General features: G+C 41.7%; 1 protein-coding gene across 3 annotated transcripts in view; it reads left to right on the top strand.

Annotated features, from left to right (window-relative positions):
- The window catches only part of RARB (retinoic acid receptor beta), a 201,678-nt gene that overhangs the window by 155,670 nt on the left and 20,865 nt on the right, over nt 1-25,143 (top strand). For all 3 annotated transcript variants that reach the window (XM_033165373.1, XM_033165374.1, XM_033165375.1), the window contains exon 3: nt 3,435-3,576. In XM_033165373.1, the coding sequence (XP_033021264.1) occupies nt 3,435-3,576 (142 nt within the window). The remainder of the gene's footprint in view (nt 1-3,434; nt 3,577-25,143) is intronic.

Raw genomic sequence — 25,143 nt, 5'->3', positions numbered from 1 at the left:
CTGCCTGACATCGAAGCGACTGGCATGAGTTTGGCCAAACTGCGGGAGGCAGTGGAGGATAGGGGTGCCTGGCGTGCTCTGGTCCATGGGGTCACGAAGAGTCGGACACGACTGAACGACTGAACAACAACAACATTGAATTGTGTCAAACACTAGTCCTACCCATTGAAAGTTACTGAACCTGGCTTACATCCATTAATTTCCACGGATTTGCTCTGAGAAGGACTAGCATTAGGTTAACCTATTGACTCTGGCTCCATCTACTGTTGGCCTCCCTGCTTTCTGCCCTCCAAGGCCCACCAAGGACAGGGCCGGCCCATAACATTTGGCACCTGATGGGAAGTCACAAAATGGCGGCTCCACACCCCACCAGGAAAGAAGGGGTGAGTGAAGAACTACATCAAGAACAAGGGAGGAATAAAGATCTACTTTAGGATCTCCTGCCCCCATTGATCCTGCCTCCTGAGGTGGTTGCCTCAGCTTGCCTCATGCATGAGCCAGCCCTCACCATGGGATGCGACCTTTATTCTTTTGTGCTAAACTAGAAGTTTGATTTTGTTTGTTACAATTTATCTTATAAAAGGGAATCTTTTATTATTTTCAATACATAAGATGTAGATAAAGACCATTAGAGTCCAGTCATGTCCAACTCTGGGGTTGTGGCGCTCATCTCGCATTACTGGCCGAGGGAGCCGGCGTACAGCTTCCAGGTCATGTGGCCAGCATGACTAAGCCGCATCTGGCAAACCAGAGCAGTGCACGGAAATGCCGTTTACCTTCCCGCCGGAGCGGTATCTATTTATCTACTTGCACTTTTGACGTGCTTTTGAACTGCTAGGTGGCCAGGAGCTGGGACCGAGCAACGGGAGCTCACCCCATCGCAGGGATTCAAACCGCCGACCTTCTGATCAGCAAGCCCTAGACTCTGAGGTTTAACCCACATAAATACAAACAAAAGCAAATTTTAAAATGACAGAGGGGAGCCACATATCCATTTCCTTAATTTGTCAACAAAATCAGAAGCTGTGAGGAGCCGCTCATTAGTGGAAACATTTAAAAAGTCCATGTTTCCCACACTGTTGTCTCCAAAAGGCACTGGAGGTTTGTTGTATTCATAAAAATGATAAAGTCCCACCACACAGTATAAAAATGCTTTGGATCTTCTAAGTCTTTGGAAACCTTTATATTGTGGGCCACCATTTCTGCAGTTGTCAGTTCTGTACACGGGAATATTTGCATGGAAGTAATTTTGTTGATTTAAACCAAAGGGACAAATGCATGTCTCCCTCTGTTGTTCATGAATTTGCAACCACGGGGAACAGGAAGACATCAGTACTCGCCTATCCAACCTCTTCCTGTAAGTGAGAGGGGCCTTCTCATTTTCCTTCTTGAGCAATTGTAATTGAGCAATTTAAATTAAATTAAAAGGGTTGCCTGGGTCTCATAGCCTAAGAGGACAACTGTTGAACAGGTGACCTATAAATGCAAGTCAAATGGGTCGAGTATCCCTTCTTGTAATGATTATATAGTGGGTTTTGTTCCCCGTGTTCTGTGGATAGGGTGGCTCATTTCTTTTTTAAATGTTTTCTTGCCCGACTTCACTATAATATCAGCAACAGCACGGACTTAGTTCCAAATATCCCCTTTGGACAAGCTGGAGGCTCTTCCATTCATGCAAGTTGGGCATCACTGATTACCATTAACTATCTACCTCCACCCACAGCTGCAGCCTCCATATTTGTACTGCACACCTTTGCTCTCAGCAGCATCTTTTATAGGGTTTCAGTGGGAAGAAGGAGATGAAAACCTCAAATGGTTCGTGGAATTCAAGCCATGGTGTCTGTTCAGAAGGACCAAATCCTCAATTCAGACACAGATGAGCAAGAAGAAATTATTTTATTAGACAACCTTTCAGAATTAAGAAAGACCTGAGAAGCCACATTTAATTTTATTTGATACCTTTATTGTGTGTGGGTTGAATCTTGCTTAGTTGCGAAGCACTGAAAACAATCATTTTGGGATCCTTAAATGGCCAAACTAATCCCTAAAATTAGGAAAGTGCCAATACTGAGATGATGTTGTATTGTTTATGTGTGTCCTCCCCCCAAAAATGTGATCTCTTCCCCCTGCCTTCACTGCTTTGCACAACAGGTATTTCACTCTGAATTTTTTGCTGTTGGTTCAGACCTGTCACATGGCTTCCATTCCTTAGTCCATAGCCCTCACACTTCGGTTGAACACACTGTCAGCTGCCTCTTCATCTTTGCTGTGATCAAAGAGTTCCCCTTTCTGGTTTTAAAAATATATACGTGGCGTTACGAAAAGTAAAAGGCAACAGTGTGGCTCCATAATTTAAATACAGGCAGGCATTGCAGTTAACAGTCTTGCTTGCTTTGCTAGTCAAGAGAACGCATTGTTTACAAAGTTTATTGCTGAATTCAGAACTGGATCTTTCTATTTCTTAAAAAAATAAACTAACTAGGGTGTTATAACGTTCATGTTCTGCGATTGACATATAAAGCTTTGCAACCAGATTATCTCTGGGAATGTCTTTCCTTGTATACCTCTGCCTGGTCGCTTCGATCCTCAGGAGAGATGCTCTTAATAGAGCTGTGCACTTCAAGGCTTCGTTTTATGTCCACTCAGACATGAGTGTAGTGGCACCTTTCCTTTGGCATGTGATCCCAATGAACATCACGCAGGCACTTAAAGTATTAGCATTTCAGCACCCGGTTAAAACTCACCGGTTCATCCAGGCTTTCTTTCAGGAGTTTTGTACTTTGTACTTATGTATTTTGTACTTATTTATGAGTGTGATTCTATTGTTTGTTTTCTGCTCTTCACCACCATGATATGGTTTTTTCCCCTTCTTCTGTGCACTTGCTGGTAGCCAAATGTCTGCAAGCAAATAAGCAAGATTTGCCCTGGTTCATACATTCGGCCAGGTGGCATAGAAATAACCTTGGGGATGCTGCTGCCATGTGAATCAATGGCTGGTCACCTGGGGGCATCAGCAAAATGGAAATTCATACAATGTACTTTTAGTTTAGCACTAATGCAGAGGTCCCGGGCTGCACCACAAGCTATCTGCTTGGTGGAGGGGGTGGTTTTTGTTTTTCCTCTACTAAGGTCTCGCAGAATGCCCCCCTCCCAAACACAGAATATGAACCTTCCTTTTTTCTTCTATTTTCTGAATCCTCGCTCTGTGTAGTGGGCTACATCCCCCCTACTGTTAAATAGCATTGTTTATTTTTGATTAAACGGTATTTACCATGTTGTGAAGTAATCATATTAGATGCTGAATATTTCATAAAGCCTTGAAGGTTATCAAACCTAGTCATAGTGTTGCATGCATTTCAGTCACTTTGCGGAGTAACTGGCAACATGATGAGAGGTTTCATTTCATTCCTTTTTTCCCTTCTGCTTGATTGCAGGGTTTTTTCCGCAGAAGCATTCAGAAGAACATGGTTTATACATGTCACCGAGATAAGAACTGTGTTATTAATAAAGTCACTAGGAACCGCTGCCAGTACTGCAGACTACAGAAGTGCTTTGAAGTGGGAATGTCCAAAGAATGTGAGTTGCTTGTAGAAATTGTCTCATTTTACTTATCTATATCTATATATTTGGATTACAGTGGTGGTCATGGGGATGTGGCTTCCTGATCAGACATATTGGGGTCAGAAATTAGTGTGGATTCTACTTTGAATGTCTCTTCCTCTTTTTTTTTTTTTTTAAAGGCCTTTAAAATACCATATAGCACATGTCCACATGGGGATTTGTCTAAACCACGGAGCCTCTTGGGCTTGCTGATCAGAAGGTCAGCAGTTCAAATCCCTGCGACGGGGTAAGCTCCTGTTGCTCTGTCTCACCTCCTGCCAACCTAGCAGTTCGGAAGCATGCCAGTGCAAGTAGATAAATAGGTACTGCTGCGGCGGGAAGGTAAACGGCGTTTCTGTGCACTCTGGTTTCCGTCATGGTGTTCCATTGTGCCAGAAGCAGTTTAGTTATGCTGGTACATGACCCAGAATGCTGTCTGTGGACAAACACCAGCTCCCTCAGCCTGAAAGTGAGATGAGCGCCGCAACCCCATAGTCACCATTGAATGGACTTAACTGTCTAAGGGTCCTTTACCTTTTTTTAATTTGTCAGAGCCTATAAATGGTTGTGTCGAATCCTTGCAAAACTACACAGCAACTCTGTTCCCAATCCAAACAGCAGGATCATAGTAGGGCTCCCATGTGTTGTGCAGCCCGCATGAATGAATCATATGCAAGTCTCACACACCTCACTGTTTGTGGGTACTGCTTCCTGTACATCTAGCTTAGCACTTGCATTATGACCAAGCAGTCTGGTATATATTTTTTCTGTAGATGAACTCGTAAGAAAAACATATTTTTTGTGTGCATACACACACACACAATCCGGAAGTTGAATGTTACAGGTTCATCTGTGAGAGAAATATGTTGATAATAAACATGCAGATTGAAGGGAAGCTTAAAAAGAGAGCTCTCAAATGATGAAATAACTGAGCCCATGCAAAATTAGAAAGAGGTGCCTGTTAGCAAAGACCAGTGAGCAAGCAAACATGTGCAGAGTCAGAAGTAAAAATAAATACAGACGTACAAGTGTCAGGACAAAAGGTGGGATGGAGATATTGCAGCAGTACCTGTAGATATGCACACAGCTAGCAGGGAATTTCTAATGGGAAATTCAGTGCCTACATGCCAACTGAATTAGAGCCAGAAAAGGGCTTCTGAGGTGGGAGGGGAGGAAAAGAGGGGAGATCTCAGCATTCTTGCATGATTTCCAAGATATGCAGAAGTGCCAGAGTGCCCACCCCCCAAAAAAATGCTTAAAAATTGTGGTGGGCTCCTCTGCCCAATGAAGATCGAGTATATACATACCGGTAACTTCTAAGAGCCATGAAATGTTGCACGTTAGATGGAAAAGAAAAACAGTGAATTGATGGACACTGCTGAGCGACTTAAACATCCTGGCATTGTCTAGCTGCAACCCCTGAATAGGAGCAGTCCTATTAGGGGCTGAGGACAGGCTGAAGCCTTTCACAGCTTTGCTTGTGAATGTCAGAAAATGCCATCAGAACATAAGAAAATCTCAGCTGGATCAAACCAAAGGCCCATCTAGCCATGCATTCTGTTCTGAAAGTGGTTAGCCAGTCGCCCATCAGATGCCCACAGGAAGGAGGACATGAGTGCAATAGCCCTTCAAGACAGGCTTTTACCTTTTATATAGCTCACCAGTGGCACCCTGTAGGACACTAAAATTCAGCACCCCACTTCTCATGCCACATACTACAGCTTTGTTTTGGCGCCCCCTGCAGCTCGGCATCCAGTGTGATCGCACCAGTTGCACCCTACTAAAGCCACCTCTGACCTCTTAGTGGGTCAGATACGGAACATTTTTATCGTAAGGTGCATCGCAAGGTACCCAGTGTTAAGTTTATATTTTTCTGTGCTTGAGTATAAGAGGTGAGATTTCTAACTGGGCTGTAATGTACACCGCTAAACTAATCTTAAGCATCTGTGTTTCTTCAATTGCCTGAAACTCCTCAGTTAGAATACAGCGCTGCAAACTTAGATGCGAAAGCAAAGCAGGTCTTAAACTCTTGTCTTGTGTTTACAAGCGCCAGAATCAGAAGGAATCTGAAAAGCAAGATGCCCAGAGTGTGTAACAAGATATTCCGCGCACCTGCGTTGGAAAACAATGCTGTAGTAGAGGGAGGAATACAGCCGTTGCCTATATAAATTACTTTTTGAACTCTAGCTGTCTCGTAGCAGAATTTTGGATGGTGGGTGTCAACTTGGAGTCCACATAAAATATTTAGTTGATAATTTTTCAGTTACAAGAGTTGGCAGGGAAGCAGAGTAATAAAAGTGCAGCCATTGATATCTTCTGGGTGCAAATAAGGGTAATGCAACATTAGTATGAAACACAGTACGAGGTTACTGCGAAGTTATTTTTGTTTATTCATTTTTTATTTACTAAATTTAATTGGTTGCTTTTTTACCAAGGCAACTCAAAGTGACTATGATATATAATAATAATAATAATAATAATAATAATAATAATAATAATAATACTTATTTATTCCTACGCAAAAGAAAAACAACTATCTAAAAGGCAATTTTATTTTTAAAAGGCAGGATTAAAACATCCCACCCACTGAAGGAGTCCACAGATAAGATATTAAAATATCAAAGTAATGCCCGCATGAGAAATTAGTCATTCGCGAAGTGTTCCTAACTAGCAGTTTTAAAAAACTAGCATTCCTGAATGAATTGAGTGGTATCAAACTTAAGTTTTACTCATAATAGACGCATTGAAATTAATGAACGTGACTTCAGTTCTGCCCATGAATTTCAATAGGCCTACTCTGTGTAAAAACTAGTTAAATACCGCCCACTGTTTTTGGTTATTCCCTCAGGAAAGTGTTTCGACAAAAGCCACTTCAGCTGTATGGCTGCGTGTGTGCATGCATGACGTCTCCCTCCCCTTCCTGCCGTTCTGTTCACAAAGTGCTTGATCGGCTGCAAGCGCATTTCCCCGTACAACATGAGTGCCACAAACAAAGGACAAGAAGATGTTCCCAAGGCTCTGCAGGGAAACAAGCCTACGCTGCTTAACCGGCCCCCAATGGGCAAGTTAATCATGGTGGACAACGTTAATAGCAACCCAAATGCCTGCTCCTAAGGGCAGAGAATGAATGAACGCCCAGCCAGAGCTGTGCGAAGTTGTCTGCGTATCCATTACTGCTTGGGTTCTCTGTATGTTTTACGGAGAAGATACTCGCAGCCTTCAGTGGAAAGCAGCTGCGTCCGTAAAGCCTGTATCCGCCTCCCCCCGCAGTCCCTGCCGTGGATAGGAATTTAAAGGCATCCATGAGTGTAATGTGGTTGTGAATTGCAGCAGACCCTGCTTCTTTCGCTAACTAGCGGTTTACTTTCAAATAGGTAAATGATGAGCTGCAATTAATTCAGAGATTTGTAGCAGAATAATTATTCTCTTTGAACGTATCCAGGGATTTTATGGCCCTTTTTACTGTAGGGGTTCCCTCCCTCCTTCCCACCCCGTGCTCTGCAGAGCTAATGAGCCAAGACTGATGGCAGATGCAGATTTGAATTTTTCTCTTTGGATTAGTGTCCAGTCCTCAAGTCCAGATTGAGGCAGGCGCTGTATTATGCTAGGAGAAAAGGTAGCCGCATTGCACCAGGACTGTACTTGTGTGCCTTCAGGTGGGATGGCCATTTTCTTTCCTTTTACCTTTTCAAGATACGCTCCTGATGGAAGTTATAGTTCAAAGCACCAGGTTAGGGACACTTGTCCTATATAATTCAAAGGTTGATAGATAAAAGCATGGTTTAGGCTAGAGCTGGGCGAGATCAATTTTTCAACATCTCAATGTTATGACCAGCCAAACATCGCAATACAGTGGTACTATCTCGGGTTGCGTACGTAATTGGTTCCGGGTTACAATTTGTAACCCGAAAAGTACGCAACCCGAACAAGCGCGCGGAAAACCCGGAAGTAGCGGTTTGCACATGCGCGAACTGCGCAGAACGCTTATGCGCATCTGCACATCGTGCACGCTTCCGGGTTGCGCTTCTGGGTTACCGGAGTTCAAAACCCAAAAAGTATGTAACCCGGAGCGTATGTAACCCGAGGTACGACTGTATAGTGATACATCGCAATGTTGAAAAGTGGAGGGAGGAGCAATTGGCCTCGGCTCCACCAGGGTGAAACCACCACTCCTACCAGCGCCCGGCAAAGGGAGGAAGGAGGCAGCAGAGAAAGTAAGGCACAGGCAAACCCCACCTGCGATGTACAGCTGGTTGAAGGCGCCATTGCACTCTGGCCCTCAAATTGGTCCTGGATGTTGTATTGATACGTCAGCCAGGCCTAGTTTAGACCAAATTGAAATATATCTATCCCCCCCCCTGTGATTAAACATCTTTGCTCCTCTAAGGGCAGTGTTTAATAACCCTCTGTAAGCAGGTAGCTTTGTTTCTCTTACCTGCAAGTCTCTCACGCTCCCTCCCTCCCTCCCTCCCTCTCTCTCTCTCTCTCTCTCTCTCTCTCTCTCTCATCCTCCCAGTTTCGCTTTGTCTTCCATCTGCCAGTTTTAAGGTTTCAAAGCAACGACACCAGTAAATTGTTAATACCAAAATGAAACCCATGTTCTGCCGAGATGGTTATGTAATAGCAAGAACGGCACCAAACTCATCTAATGATCTTTCCCTTATGTGCCATGTACAGCGAATAATCCTGCCGAAAGAAACAACAAAAGGGTTTGAGCATCCTGCTCAGTTGCAGGGGTAGCTGCACCCCATGTGGTTTGTTTATTTATTTATTTTCCTGTGCTTATACTCCACCTTTCCCCCCATCGTAATGGGGCTCAAGGTGGCGTGCACACGATTCCCCAGGGCCTGAGTGTACCTGGACCTGCTGAGCTTCCAGCAAAGGAAGGGTCACCACATGCCTTCAGATAGAACTCTGGGAAGGAAAACACAACTCTGCTGTCCTCCACCTGATCACCCCATGCAGAAGAAGGCCTGTAGATGTAGAAGAGGGCCTTCTTCCACTGTGAATGGCAGGAAGTGTTGCAGTGCACTTGAAGCCGTAGGAGCACTGTAGGAGGGGCCTGTCAAGGGGCAAGAGGGCATTGCGTACATCTGATCTGGTACCATTCTGATACAGCTCTCTGCATATATATATTTTAAGGGGGCGGGAATGGTGGAAGGTTGAGCCCATTATGACAGCAACATAAACCCCAACATTAAGGCTGCAGTCTTGAACATGCTTACCAACAGTAAATCCTGTTGAACTCATTGGCGCAAGTGTAGAAAGTGGTAATTTCCCCCTCCTGCCGAGCCTTTTCAGAATTGCTAAAGAATAAAGTTGGGGAAAGAGGGGGTGGGGAAGGAAACCCAGAGCCAAATCTTAATGCTCAGGAAAACAGGATAGCAGATAGCAGAATCAATAAGGAAGGAGCAATGTTTCTGAATTACCGGTACTGCTGCACTAGGGTGTTTGTCCTAGTGGAACTTGGACCCAGGAGTACTTGAGGATTCTGAAAGTGGATGAAAAATATATGATTGCTACTGAGAGAAGGGGGCCCATGCCTACTACAGATGAAGGTTAGGTTACTTCTGAAATAGCTCCTTTCAGTTTTCTGGGCTTTGTGGGTCAGGGTAATGGAATTATTTTTAGTTTCTGACATTGATTTTTCATTTCCAAGTGAGACCCATCGTAGCAGAAACAGGAGCTTTAGCGCTTTTTAGTTGAATCATTCTACTGATGCCTGCCATTTTGTGTGTGCCTTTTCGTTGTCTTTGTTGGGATAGAGTAACATAAGGGAGATGCAACTAATAAGCTCGTACAGAGATTGATTACATGTCCTCAGCTGGAAGTTGTGCTAAGCCTTATTCTCTGAGGTATAACATCTGTGGTGAGCCTTTCACTGCTCTTCTGCTGCAGCATCCGTTTTTGTCAAAATTATGCCCACTTCTTGTCTGGTTTGCTTTTCATTTGGAAATCCTTCTGTCCTTGCCAGCCCTCCTGTATTTTGGTTAAGCTATATATTTTTAAGGAGCGGGCTAGTGCTGTGGTGCTTTTATTGTTGTTTTGATCTGTATTTTTAGTAGATCTTTTTATTTATTGTAAGTATTTAATTAGTTTTTAAGGGTTATCTTTTTTGTTTTTTGTTTTTTTCCTATTTTGCCTGTGTTTTTCTATTTTTATCTGTAAGCCACATTGAGTCTTGGTCTGGGGAAAATGGGATATCAATAAATATAGCCACCATCATCAGTTCCACTTCTATTACTATTAAATTCCAAAAATGGTCACACTACCATCCCAGCTCTCATTTTCTTCCAGTACATATGTTGTTGCTTCAGATTGACTAAGCAATAGGAAGGTCCACATTTAATTTTAATTTTTTTTGAGAAAGAGGTGCAGCTCAGTGCTTTTTCAGTGGCACATGTTCTGGTTTCATTCAGAATGCGCTGGGTTACTGCAATGTGCTCTACATGGGGCTGCCTTTGGAGACTGTCTGGAAACATCAGCAAGAACACTTGTGGGTTCCAGATGACAGGACCACATTGCACAGATTCTGTACTGGTTACATGGGCTGCCAATTTGTTTCTGGGTGCAATTTAAAGGTTTGGTTTTGGTGTTTATAGCCCTAACTGGTTTGGGACCAGGTTATCTGAAGGCCTACCTGCGGCCATATGACCTGTTTTGAGGACCTGCTTTCTAGCTTATCAATGAGAAATGCCAGGAACAATTTTCACGGTGGTGGCCTTGTATTCATGAAATTCCTTTCCTCTTAAGAAATGTGTATAGCTCCATAATTGTTGATTTTAGAGAACTGTTTAAGGCATTCTGGCTACACTATTATTAATAGCTATGTATTGATCACTACTGATAATTCTGAGGTATAATTTTAATTCTGAGGGTTGGGGGGTTTCCTACAGAATTTTGAACACCGCCTTTTGTGGGCAGTGTGCATTTATACATCTTAAATAAATAAGTGATTGTGCTTATTTCAGTAACAGTACGGCGTACATATTTTTGTGGAGTGGATTATTGAAAGCTGCGATCTTGACAAGCCAGCTTACTGTGGTGGCTCTCTGCCATGTTTCAGCTCCTATTGGCTTCATGCCAAGATGCTAACCTTACGGCTTGGCTCTAAAAATAACATCCGATTGAAGTGTCTTCACTCTCTTGAACTGCATTTGTTTGGCAGTTCATTCCTCTGAAATGTTCCGTATTCAAAACAAACATGGGTATGCGTTGCTTAGGTGGAAACAAACAAAACAGGAAGTAAAATGCAAGCAGTGGAAAGGCAGCTCTTTAAAATATCTGTTATAAGTGAAATATAATCGCTATATTTAGGATTTTAGAAGAATCCTAAAAGCATAGCAGAGCCCCCTAACCCAAACACACCCAAAATGTGTATGGAAACTGAGCAAAGAGATGGGCAGGGGGAGACATGGAGGTACTCACAAGCTTCTTAATCCCTTAAAATAGCTTGGCATAATGACACAGTTTGGTCTATGTGTTTATATCCATGACAAGACCCACTGAGTTCAGTGGGGCTTACTCCCAGGTACGTTATGTATAGGATTGCAGTTTAAGTGCTGCAGGTAACAGGAGAAAACGTACAGGGATCTCTGCAGTGAAATGTTTCGGCCCCATTAACTAGAGGATCCCAAATTTTTGGGTTAAGTACGAACCCTGTGTTTGATGTATCAATTACTCGGTTTGTGGGGTACTGCAAAACGCCGGTTTTTGCTGCCAAAAAAAAAAAAAACCCCTGCAAAACTTTGGCACAGGTTTGGAGGAGATTCCAGATTACGGGGTTCAAACTGTTAGCTTATTTCTGTTCTTATCCCACCCTTTTCCGGTGGAATCATTTGTGTGTGTTGCAGGAAAAATAGCATAGCTTCTTTTTTTTTTTTAGGTATTTTCGTTCTAGTTCTAGTGAAAAGTCTATTAGTGAAGATTCTGAAACTGACTTTTAAAAGCTTTACTGTTTGGTCCTACAGGCAGTGCCTAAGGCTGGGAAAGTGTTTCATTATCTCTAGGATTCTAGGTGTCTCAAATCTGTAACGGGTTGCCTATTGCAGGCACATTGCAGACTTGGCTTGGATATATCCACAATTAAGAGATTCTTTGCGTTTTCGAGACACATGCCTAAATTTGGGAGCTGAAGCTAAATGGGATTCCACATGTCCCCTGGCAGAAAGTGCAGCTGAATGCAAACATGCTTTTACTGTGGATTACAGGCTTGGCTAGTCATCTGACAGGCACTTTTAATGGCGTCAGGAAGACTTGCAAGAGAAGCACACTGACCTACTTTTCCCTCTTACTTCATTCTTAACCACTGCTCCAAGCAAATAAAATGTTAATAGAAAAACTCGTTGGAAAACTCAATACAACTTCAAGGAGCTTCTCTGTACTGCATGCTTCTTTTAAGAATTGTGGTTTTCTCAGGGTAGTTCTGGAGTTCAAAGATAATCTGAATGCTTATATTCTCTCTGGGGAAGTGAGCTGCTTGCAGGACCGTCTCTCTCCCCCGCCCCCCCCCATCAACTGCTTCAACAGCTTTAATGAGTGGAGTGATCTGCTTCAAGTTTTACTAAATGATTTAGAGTGACTCCTCCTCAGGGATACCCTTTAGGAACCAATGATATATTAAGTGATCTAAATGTATTTTTGTGGGGCTTTCAGTAAGTTGGGTATTACTTTCTCTCTATCCGCATTTGGTCTCCTATTTACCAAGGGGGGGGGGGATGAGACTGAGGGTTTTTCTGTTAGTCCTACCCAGAGTAGACCTTTTAAAGTTCATTAACCAGGATTCCCTGTTAATTCCTGAATGGATTCAGACTTTTAGCTGAGCCTGTCTCCAAAGGATCAGGGCAGGTAAAATAAGAAACATATGAACTCTGTTTGTTTATAAAGGATCTAAAATACTTTTTTAAAAAAATAACATTTTATTAGTTTTCAATTACAGTCAACATTAACCTCATTATAACAATACCAATTTATAATACAATTATTAATACCAATCATTCAAGTACAGAATTATATAATTTAGTTAAAGTGGGCCCCGTGTGCTGGTGATTTTCTTTATTTCTGCGTTCCAAAATCTTACTACGTTCAATACATTCCGGTCATAATAATAATAATCCCTCATACAACAACTGCTATATTAATAACTTCTATTCATGTTGACACATTAGATGATTTATGAATTTCAAGTGAGGAACTCAAACTATGTCCTGTTCTTCCTGTGAGTGGCAAATATTCTGTCCGTGGCGTTTTTTCCTGTAAGATGTTATGTAAGATGTTACATCTTTCTTTCCCCCGGTTGTTGCTGTTATCCGTCATAGAGCTGATATTCCATTGTTGTTCCAGAAATTTCTCCATCACTCTTTTCCGTGCATGTTGCTTTGCAACTTTAACAACAGCTCCAAAAGTCACTCTGTCCCAGTAAATATTACCCTGTTATCACCATTTTACCTCTCAGCCTGGGAAGAAGAGCGGTCTGTCGAACTGCAGAGGACTCAGTAAGGATCCTTATCAGTTCCTTGGCAGTTCACAGACTCCTTTCATCCTTCCTTCCAACTGAAGATATATGAGCAATTATACTTCCAATTAAATTAAATTCCATGTTCTCTTAGTGTTATTTAGTTCATTTCGTAGATAATAAAGGTTGAGGAAGAGTTGGCTCTAAGTTTCCATTGTAAACCTTTTGCAAAATAGTTTGCCTCCCTTTTTCCTTTTTTTTCAAACACAGTTCCATTTGGTGTTTATATTCCATATTTTATAATCCAATTTCTTCCATCTTCACTGTACAAATATAATTTGAACTACATTCAGAGGAGGTTGCCAAATCATAAATGTAGAGAAAACTTTATATAAAGAAACTGTAGGCTCCCCCCCCCACTGTTTTTTGCACCGGATGAGTCTTATCTCAAGTTCAAACCTGAAGTCCTTTCAGTTGGTTTATTCCAGTTGTGATCTCATCTCTTCTTGTACGTGCCTGTACTTTCGTCCAGTTACGCTTTAATTAACAGCAGGACCTCTGCTTCTTAATGGTGGTGTTGGAGGGTTTTCTCCAGGTGAAGTGCTTTTGTACTCAGCGCCTCCCTGCCCCCCCAATACATGCCGGAGCGAGATGAACTGCAAGTGAAGCCTGTTCCCCCCCCCCCATCCCTGGGAGGAATTTGCAGGGATGATTAACCCTCAGTCATCCTTGTTTTTTTCTTGGCCTAACGATCTCCTGCTGTCATGGGGGCTGCCTCCATTAAGGTGGAATGGAACCAGATGCCCCTAAAATACTTTTTTGAAGCCAGTGGACTGATAGCTGGGCTAGCTCAATTGATAGAGCATGAGACTCTTAATCTCAGGGTCATAGGTTCAAGCCCCATGTTGGGCAAAATAATTCCTCATTGCAGGGGGTTGGCCTAGATGACTCCCGTGGTCCGTTCCAACTCTACAAATTCTATGATCTAAGTACTCCTCATCCCCAGCTCAGTCCAAGCTACAAAATGTTTCCTTCTTCCCCCAATGTTACTGTGCATCTAACCTCAAAGTTTTACAAACCTCTGGATGGAAGTGAATTCCAAAAGTTGGGTAATGTTCACTGGAAATTTCTCCCTGAATGTTGTCTTGATCCAGGTTTTGCATGGAAAGGGCACTGCCAAGATGCTTCTTTCTTTCATAAATTTCTGTTTCAGACTTAGATATTTATTTTCGTCCCATTTCTCTATTACAAAACTACTAAATTACAACCATTTCTTCTTAATCACACATATCCATTTAGAATTCGTATTGTAAATCTTCATTAAAATAATGATCCTTACTTCCTGCAACCATTTAATGTGAAGAACTTTGTATCAAATTAACTCACAATAAAAACTTCAATTCTAATTAGTCATTACTTTTGTCTAATTCATTGCTCCTAGAACAGGGTTTTACTGTAATATTTTAAAAATTTAACTGAGCTATGCTTCTTTACATCCTTCTCTCCCCATCCCCCTTTCTTCATCCAGTGAGTTAGCTTACAAATGTAATTAGGATCCAACATGCATATTCTTAATTCGTAATTTTGGGTTACTAATTTTTTTAGTAATTTGCTATCGATATTTTTCATGAGACCAGTAAAACTAGAAAGTAGATCTGAATAATTATTAAGCCAATAAAACCAGTAATTAATGATTTCTAAAATACATGGAATATTGATGGATACAAACTAAAATAAGACCGCCAAGAGACTTAGCTTTGCTAGCTGTAGAGATCATACACACATCACTTGCAACCCACAACCTGTTTACAATTGTTATTCATTCTTTTGGTAACCTTGCATGGTAGGTTCCTACTATTTCCATTTTGCAGACGGAAAATTGAACTTGAGAAAAGTCCACAACCACTTACAGGGCAATCCTAGATAGGCTTATTCATGTCCTATTGAATTAAATGGGAGCATATTGCCAGGTAAGGGGGGTTAGAATTGCAGCCTTAATTGACCAAGCCCAGCACTTTATCTAGTAGTTTCATTGGTGTGCAGAGCTGTAGCCTAACTGTGTGAGGTGGGGGACTCAAAAGGTGCCAAAAAATCATTTACTTGAGTTTTCTCACTGCTCTTTTAAAGCCAAATCTGTATTTATTGGTTATACAGTAAAAGTAAATAATTTAGATACTGAACTCTGCACAGATGGGGAAGTCTTAAGGATTGAATTACAAGTGTTCCTGTTGTGTTTGTATATCCAAGCTCAAAGCAGAGGGAGGAATAATCATTAGGGTTGTATTAAAATGACAAACTGGACAAATAATGCATATTGACTAGCTAAGTGCTTCATGGGACTCCAAAACATGTGGAATGATGCGCAAAAAGCAAGAGTTGCACCATTTGCCTCCATACTGAGAATGTAACTATATGCTGCGTGACTGTCATGCAGTTGCACAAATAGTCTATTCTTCAGCACTGAAGTTAGAATGAAGACAACCATTCTGTTTTTTCCCCCTTCCCCTTTTACTGTTCAACATATAAGGTCTAAGAATAAACAAAAGCATTATCATGGAATCCTAGAAATCAGATAGTGGGACTCCGAAAGGAAAACCAGATGTCAAATGACTGTGTGTGGGGACTGAAAAATATCGAAAACTGCTAAGGCAGTTGGTATTACTTTTTGTGTGTGTGTTAAGCCTGCTCTTTCTCCAATGAGCTCTGAGTTCATAGTGGTTGCCTCCCATTCTATCCTCACGACAACCCAGTGAGGTAGGTTGGGGTGAGATTTGGTAATTGGCCCAAGATCATTCAGTATTCCTGATGGTTGCGTGGGGATTTGAACCTAGTTTTGCTCACGTCTAGTCTAACAGTCTACTCTACACCTCACCCCACAGCTCTCGAGACCCAAACTAGTTTATATGTTATAGTGAGCTATCCTCATCATGCCTGCTCATATGTAAGTTGTATTGGATTCAATGAGATCAGAATTGCAGCCTTAAATGTAGTGTCATATTTCTGTATCTTTACATTTCATAAAAATATTGTAGCCCCCACACCCATATTTTTAAAACAAATAATGGTACACAAATGTGATCGTGCATGTCTGATTTGTGCATCAGCTGGTGTGCAGAGTGAACAGTAGATACACGTTCGCATTAAAACAGCAAACTGACTTACTTCCATTGAAGGCAAATGACCTTTCTTCATTAACTACGATAAAGTTATGTTTAGTAGCAATACGGAATACTGATTTGAAATTGAGCTGAAGTTATAGTTACTCTGCAGTACATAACATGGAGTGAATAATATGGTCTCTTTTTTAGAAATGAAAAATTACAGAAAAAGGATGTTGCTTCGCTTCTTTCGGTGACAGTACTATTGTTAGTTGTTGTTGTTGTTAAATTTTATACCCTTCCATTCATCATAAATGAATAAACAACGAGTAACAACAGTGTAAAGGCACAAAATACAATGCTATTAAAAACGGGGAATAATCACTTGTGCTTAAATGCGGACACTGGTTCTATATCGTTGTGCAGGCTATATACATGCATACCTAGAATGCATGGAGGAAGAGGGAGGTCTTTAGCTGCTCTTGAAAGATGAGTCACCTTTGCCAGTCAGTGCTATTTTTCTAGAAAAAAGTGGTACAGGAACCCACCATGAACACCTCCATCATTCTCTTAGAATGGCAGTGGCGCCCATTTGAGAAGTGCTGGAACTGAGTTCTGGCTGGGGGGGAAAAGCCCTGGTGCCAGCCAAATCTCAAGGGGGAGGGTGTTCTGCAACTGGGATATTATTCCTGTGAAAGTGTTCTGAAGAAGATAGGTATGCTTGCATTCTGGAGAACAGAAAGATTTGCCAAATTCCACGGCCTGTTTCTGATCTCCTTAATTCTGATTAAAAGTTCCTTTTTATGAAGTATGGACCAGCTGCATCCCCAAGACTTCCCTGGTGAAACTTGTACTATCAGCTTGAGTGGTTTTGCCCTGTGAGAGCAGCATCATCAGCCATGCATTCTTCTCTTCTGGGAGTAGAGATCAGCAGCTCTGCCAAATTATACCATACCATGTGCAGTCATTTGTGATGTAAATTACAATCAGCTCAGGCCTCCTCGTGGGCCACCACCATCATCTAATGAGTGGCCACTTGTTGAAACCAGACAGCAGGCTCAAGGGGAAAGGGTCTACCTTCAGTGAGCTGGAACACCCTGTCCTTTGCTTTCCATTCTGTATAATACCCAAGTTTCATCTTTTGTTTTCCATGCAGGAGTCTGGAAACTGGGTCAGTTAATCCAAGTAGAAAGCATCATTTTATTGAGTTAACTCTGTGGTGGACTGCTGCTTCTTTGCCTTATCGGAACAAGCTTCCTGGCTTGTAATATGTCTCCCCATTGAAGTTATCCAGGATCTTTTGTAATAATGTTGAATTTAAATCAACAAAATAAATAAATACCACTCTTCCTTTGAAAAATGCAGTGTTTCCAGAAACAACTGTCTCCTTTGCCACTTGTTTTGATCAGTAAATTAGATCAGCCTTTGTAACTCTTAAGACCATTTCGCTTAAAACAGTATAGCAGAAAGTGAAAAGTGAGAAGATTACCAGTAGATCAAATGAGAATTTTGGAGATTCTGGACCATATGTTGCAAACTGCAACTTTTAAACCAGTCTGATAATTACTGGCCTGAGATATTCCTTAGGATCACAGCTGAATCAGCAGGGGGGTGGAAGCACATTTGAACAGGTTTTAAATCATAAACCATTGGCATAGAGCAATTTTGGTATCTGGTTGCTAAGATTTTCTTCTGGAATGCCTGTTTCTGAAGATATTTGCAGGCATTAATAGCATCCATTGATGGGATGTAGATGTGATGGGGGAAGAATTACTATAAAATATCACTGTAGCACAATAGATTGGAGATTGCATGTTGGATAGGACAAAGTAGGGAAATCTTTTTCTTTCTATTGAACCAAGTTAAATTGGTGTAGGAGTGTTTAAGTTATCAAGTTCTACAAACGTTGATGTCAAGAAAGGGTGTTTCTAGAGCAGCTGGTTTACAAGTGCAAGAAATAAAATGTGCTGTATTGATAAAGATGCTCAAATCTTCATTATTCACAGTACACTATTTGCAAAGTTAGGGTTGGGACAACTGAAAACATCTAGGCTTTGTACACACCATACATATGGGAACTGTAGTTTGTAATTTTAGCTTTCTTAGGGGTAAGCTACAGTTCCCAAGATTTTTTGGGGGGGCCACCATGTACAGTGGTACCTCGGGTTACGAACTTAATTCGTTCCGGAAGTCCCTTCTTAACCCGAAGCATTCTTAATCTGAGGCTCGCATTCCCTACATAGGGCTCCCACGGCCCCAGAAGCGGATTGCGTTCATATCCTGGGGCAAAGTTCGCAACCCAGGACACCTACTTCCGGGTTTGTGGAATTCGTAACCCGAAGCGTTCATAAGCAAGACTTTTCGTAACCCAAGGTACCACTGTACTTTAAATGTATGGTGTGTACACAGTTTCAGGTTGCTAAAAATTGGATTTCTAATAAACATTCCACCTTTGGGAAGATTGACTTCCTAGCAGTTGTAGTGATCTATAATGTACAACCCCAACTGAAACTATTCTTTTACACTACGTTTATGTCGTTTTCATTTCCCTTGACTCTTTTGTCTGTCAAACTATTCAGTTGTCTTAGACTAGGGGTGGTAACTGTGGTCCTTCAGTTATTCTTGCACTACAAGTCCCATCAGCCACATCCACCATGGTCAATCATAGGAGCCAGCTTCTAGGGGCTGAGGTCCCAAATAAAATATTTGAGAGGATTGGCCTTCCCCAAAAGTTGATTGGCATTGCCATTCAAATGGTGTGCGTGTACTGCATCTTGTGAGCGATTATTGAATATTTTATTCAAGGTGGCACCCCTGTGGATGATGATCAGGGATAATAGGAACCATACTCCAACATTTGTAAGACCACAGGTTCCATTTATCCTAGGGAACCAAACTATTAACACTTAGAAAAACAGATCAGCCCAAATCAAATCAATAAGTGAATCTCTGCAAAATGTTCAGTATTCTCATGCTTATAGTGACAATTATTCTGCATTCTTACGATTATTTTGAAATGCATACCCCCCTACATATGCACTACAATAATTAAGTTAATTATAAACAGAAAAACTGAGTGATTGTGGCTATCACAAGAGCATCCCCTGAATCGTAGTATGAGATTTGAACCAGCAACTTCCTTGTTTAAAGCTCACAGTCTAAGCCATTACACTGCATCATTTCATAAGAACAACTTGAGTGGAGATGACATGTTTATTGCATGGACATCACAAACAGCACATTGCTTCAGAGCCTGTTATATGTCACTCCATCTCCAAGTGCACAGCAAAAGTTCAAGGACAAAGCTATTGGTTATTGAATGCAATGGGCCTTCTTTTCATGAAGGCAAGGCATGTCTGATATTCTCAGAAGCAACCCTTCTGTAAGTTCAAAGAATGAGGGTAATTCTCCACTTTCTATTATTGACTGTTTACATCACTTGTTTGAAATAAGAATGGTGTGTCTGTTGTTCAGTATCTTTTATTCCATTTTTTAAAAAAGACTTCCACGTTGCATTAGGAATGCTTGAGGAATACGATTTATGTGAATTCTGATTTGAAGTAACTGATCTGCACCTAATGAGTGGGTTGGAACATAATTCTTTGAATCATGCATTTCTCCAAATTTTGAAATCCTGTACTTGCTCAAACAACATTTCTGTGGTTTTTTTTTTTTAAATTAAAATGCAAATTAATGTGGAAATGGGACAGAACAGACTTCTGAATGAAACCAATATAGAGCAAAAACAGACTGTTCCATCCATCCCAGTGGTAAATGTTATGAAGTACAGTCATACATTGGAAATCAAACGGAATCCGTTCCAGAAGTCCGTTCGACTTCCAAAACGTTCAAAAACCAAAGTGCGGCTTCTGATTGGCTGCAGGAAACTCCTGCAGCCAATCGGAAACCGCGGAAGCCCCGTCGGGCGTTCTATTTCCAAAAATAGTTTGCAAACTGGAACAGTCACTTCCGGGTTTGCGACGTTCGGGAGCCAAAACGTTTGAGAACTAAGCTGTTCTACTTTCAAGGTATGACTGTACTTTATCCAAGTCTACCTAAACAAGGCTGAGCACGTAAAATTAAGCTAATTAATATCAACGGTGGGTTGATATCAGGCAGTGCACTTGGTTACGATCAATGTTTTCTCATTTCAAAAATCCAATAAACTGATCTGCTGATCTCTGGAAACCTTCATTTCTCCAAATTAGGAAGCTTTCTCCTGACTTTTAGGGAGCATTAATGTAATATTCATACATTCTTACATGACCAACCTTTGAGTGATGTATGCTAGGAAGGTCAGATTTGGCTATTTATTTCTGTAATCCACTGTCCATGGAAATGTGCTGTTCCAAATTTCAAAACCATAGCTCCAAAGGGCATTGGCTTCAAGAAGGGTAGCTCCAAAGGGCATTTGAACAGCTGGAATTGGATGAGACACTTACTAATACCTTTTCGTGGCCTCTGTCTCAGAGTTTAAATACTTGGGATTTTTCAGATTTCTCAATGGAAACATTAACAGTCAAAGCCTATACATGTCTACTCAGATGTAAGTGTCATGGAGTTTAAGGGGACTTCATGCCCAGGTAAACTTGCAGGTGTAGGATTGCAGCCCAAATGGTGGGTGGTTGTTGTTTCAAGGCAGCTGTTCTTTTTGTAGACCAGGCAGAAAAGATTGTGCATGTATATAGTCTAACGTGTTTGAGCACTTCCAATCAAAATGATATCAGAGCTCATCCCACATTAAGAATTGTGCCATAACCAAGCGGCTCTGAAAATAGGCAGAGTTTTGGATCTGCAGAGGTGTCCATGTTCTTACCTGTAAGATGGGCAAATCTGGAAATCTCTGTGCATCAGGAATATTGATTTAATAAAAGAGAGCCCAAGCCTTTGTTGGGACTATGCGTTGGGACTTAGCTCTTAGATGACAATTTTGAATTTGGGTACTCTTAGCATTGATAGTATTGCAGACTATTTTTGGCAGAATTGCATACAAACCTGTATGCAATTGACACTGGTGAATTTTCATGAGGACTTAAAAAAAAATCCCAACTAACTACCCGTATTTTTCCGTGTATAAGACTAGGTTTACCCCCCTAAAAATAATGTCAAAAATTGGGGTGCATCTTATACATTGATACATCCTCCCCCATTTTCTTAAATCTGAGCCTCCCAAAATAGGGGGCTTCTTATACATGGGGGCATCTTGTAGACGGAAAAATACGGTAACTCACAAACTGATGTGGAAATAAGAAGAACTAGAACTTTTGATTGACAAATGAGAAACTGAAATGAAAACTTCATGTATCCCTAATTATGGGTGTGTCTTCTGCCTAATAGCAGCCTAATAATGGCAATTCATTGTTCACTTTAACTTAATTATTCCACTCCCATGCTTAAAAATCCACATAAGCTTTTATTTTGAATGACTGCCTCTATTCCTCTAGGAGCAAACCTGCACTGTGATGCATTAATCTGTTGTCTATAAAAATACACAGAATGTTGACAGTGAAAATGACCAGGATGTATTTTAACCACTTGTATCTGATATTCAGCATCTAGCAATTAGTACTAATATCCGTTTGCTTAAGGAAAATGTAGTGCTCATTGTTTTTTTTTATATTTAGGGGGTAAATATCTGTTCCACAGAGTAGATGAAACTGCTCGTGTTCACGGGCTGTCCCTGGGGATAGAATCAATCATTGTACTAGAAAAGGGGTGACATTTAAAGAAAGAACTTGGAGGGAATGTCATGCTTAAAAAATTAGATTTAAATGCACTAGCTCCTGATTGATTTTTATTGCAACTCGGATGGATACAGTGATTGATTATGAGGCTTACAGATGTTTAGTACCTTTTCACTTCTCTAATAATCAGAATAATCTAATTTTCAATGTCATTTAATGTACAGTACTGAAGGTTATAATAGATCAAGTTTATAGCAATATAGCAAGACTTATGTAAGAATGAAAAGTACATGGAAACCAGACAGAATTCAGTCTCTCTCTGTTGTTGGCATGTGATGAACACATGGTTCATGTGTTGTCTGAGGCCTTTAAAGCATTTTGGTTTTCTCCAAAATACTGCCTCCTTTCCTACTGTGAGAGGATGCTAAAAATTAGCAAGGACAATCTACTAGAGAAATGTCTTTAAGCGTGAAAGCATTGTGGGCTTTGCCTCTCTAAACTATATCTGCACCTAGAGAAAACCCAACAGTGTACCAGTTTCCAGTACCTTATTTGATTTGCAGCTGTAGAATAACTCAATGCAGAACTGAAAAAAGGTGTCTGTTCGCTAGTGGAACAGATTTCAAGGGCCGCAGGAGGCTTGGAGGGAGGGGAAAGAGAAAAAAAAGAAAGCTCTCTTCACATTTTACAGAAGCTGGTTCAGATTGTGCAGGATAGTACACAATAATTTTTATATTGTATTTTGCTATGTGCTTTACTTTAATACGTGTCTGCATGTGCTGAATATTTATACTCTATAACATCTCATTTCAAACATTGTAGGAAGCCTCCAATATACCTGAAAGTATCAAGCCCCTAGAGATATTAAATGTACTGTATATACTCGAGTATAAGCCGACCCGATATAAGCCGAGGCACCTAATTCTCCTACAAAAAAACTGGGAAAGCTTATTGACTCAAGTATAAGCCAGGTGTGCATGTGCCGGCGGCGGAGGAGGAAGGAGCAGCCCAAAACGAGCCATTTCCGGGAAGCTCCCTCCTACTCCTCCGCCTTTGCCGCTGTTGGGGCTCCTGTGCCTGCCCCTTGCGAGAGGCGGGCGGTGGCGGAGAGGAGCGGCAAGTAAGGGCCGCTTGTCCCTCACTGAATGTGCTGAAAAACTCGGCTTATACTCGAGTATATATGGTATATTAAATTCTAAAATGTACTGTGCTACTTCAGGTTACAGACGCTTCAGGTTACACACTCCGCTAACCCAGAAATAGTACCTCAGGTTAAGAACTTTGCTTCAGGATGAGAACAGAAATTGTGTTCTGGCGGTGCGGCAGCAGCGGGAGGCCCCATTAGCTAAAGTGGTTAAGAACAGTTTCAGGTTAGAACGGACCTCCGGAACGAATTAAGTTCTTAACCTGAGCTACCACTGTATCAGTGTGAAAATTCAGATAGGATGTTTGTGTTTTAAAAACTGTGCATATTAGCCTTACCTTTGGAATACTGATTATCTCCGTGGGTGCCTTGTGTATGTATCATTAGTGGTCATCTGGTTTCCTTAATACAATACCCTTTTAATAATAATAATAATAATAATAATATAATAATAATAATAATAATAAGCCCAATAGTTTTGGTCAGGCATCTTACCCCCTTCATTAAATCTGTGGTACTATTGCATGTCATTTTGTGTGTGTGGTGTGTGTGTGTGTGCCCATGATGATTTTTAAACCTAGAAGTTATTCTTCTTCACCTCAGCCAAATACCATGCAGTCCTGCACATGATTATTTTGTGTACCACATTCTCAAATAAACTGGATCGCAAGCAGACTAACATCATAACCGAAACAAGAGGTACTCTCTCCTCCAAACATGTCCCCTGCAGACAGGGCTCCTGACAGGGCTCTGTGGGTGAGAAAGGGCACCACCTTTATGTCCCCAGAAGGATAGGTTCTGAGGTTGCCACACACACACCCTTTTCCCTTCAGTGCCGCCATTTTGGCACAAAGAGTGAATAATAATAATAATATAATAATAATAATAATAATAATAAATATAATAATTTATTACTTATACCCCGCCCATCTGTCCGGGCCTACCCAGCCACTCTGGGCAGCTCCCAACAGAATATTAAAAACATAATAAACATTAAACAATAAAAACTTCCCCAGACAGGGCTGCCTTCAGAAGTCTTCTGAAAGCCAGAGAGTAGTTTATTTCCTTGACATCTGATGGGAGGGCGTTCCACAGGGCGGGCGCCACTACCAAGAAGGCCCTCTGCCTGGTTCCTTGTAACTTCACTTCTTGCAGTGAGGGAACTGCCAGAAGGCCCTGGGAGCTGGACCTCAGTGTCTGGGCTGAGCAATGGGGTGGTAGAGCTATCTAAGGTGTCCATTCAAGAGCTTGATGTTGAAAGGTATCCCATGTCAGAATCAGCTGCTGCCACTGACAGTTGACAGTGGTGAACCACCTGGCATTTCAATTGTCCACAATCTAGCATCAAACCAGGGCCTTTGTAGGAAATCAAAGCAGTGAACAACTCTCATATCCAGTCTCCCAGCACGGATGATGCAGGGCTGGCATAAGTGGCATAGCCTGCCAGGGTGCTGGGGCCCTGGGAGCTGTCGGATTGGTGCTGTGTGCTGACATCAGCCCTGTACTCATTGGGCCCTGTGCTCATTGGCCAGCATGGAGGGCCTGCCTGACAGAATAGACATTTTAAAGTCTTTGAGAGAAGGCAGACCCCACACGTGTGCCTATTTTCAGGGACAGTCCTAGATTTACAGAAGCCATCCCAGTTTCTGATTTGCTCCCAAAATATCCTGCTTTTAGTTAGGACGTCCCTATTTTCATTGGAGAAATGTCAGGATCTACAGGGGCAGCAGATCCAGCCTCATCGCCCACTGTTCCTGCAGCAGTGGCAGTAACAGCTGCAGCACACTCCTTGGAGACCACATTTGCCCCCGCCCATGCCGCCTCTACAGAAGTCTCTTGGTGAATAGGAGACGTTGCTGGTCTCCTTCCAGGGAGAAAATGGTGTGGACTGTTGTCTTGTACCCTAGGGTCTACACCCATCTGGTGGGATTCAGAGCAAAGGTGGCAGCCTTTGGGTAAAGTTGATTTCTTTCTTCCTCCTGTTCTTTACTCACTTGCCTTTCCCTGACAGGGGGACACAGTTTTGTAGTTTGCCTCAGGTGTCAAAATGTCTTGGACTGGCCCTGCATGTAGGTGTAGATATGTCATAAAACGTAACCATGTGTGATTGCAGCTATATACACCCGGTGTGTGAATGTGTGCCAGTGTTTCCCCTTTAATAGC

Source organism: Lacerta agilis, chromosome 12, assembly GCF_009819535.1.
Source record: "Lacerta agilis isolate rLacAgi1 chromosome 12, rLacAgi1.pri, whole genome shotgun sequence".
NCBI classification, from domain to species: domain Eukaryota; kingdom Metazoa; phylum Chordata; class Lepidosauria; order Squamata; family Lacertidae; genus Lacerta; species Lacerta agilis.
Note: the sequence above shows the minus strand (reverse complement) of the source record. Positions and strands in the feature narration are given on the sequence as shown.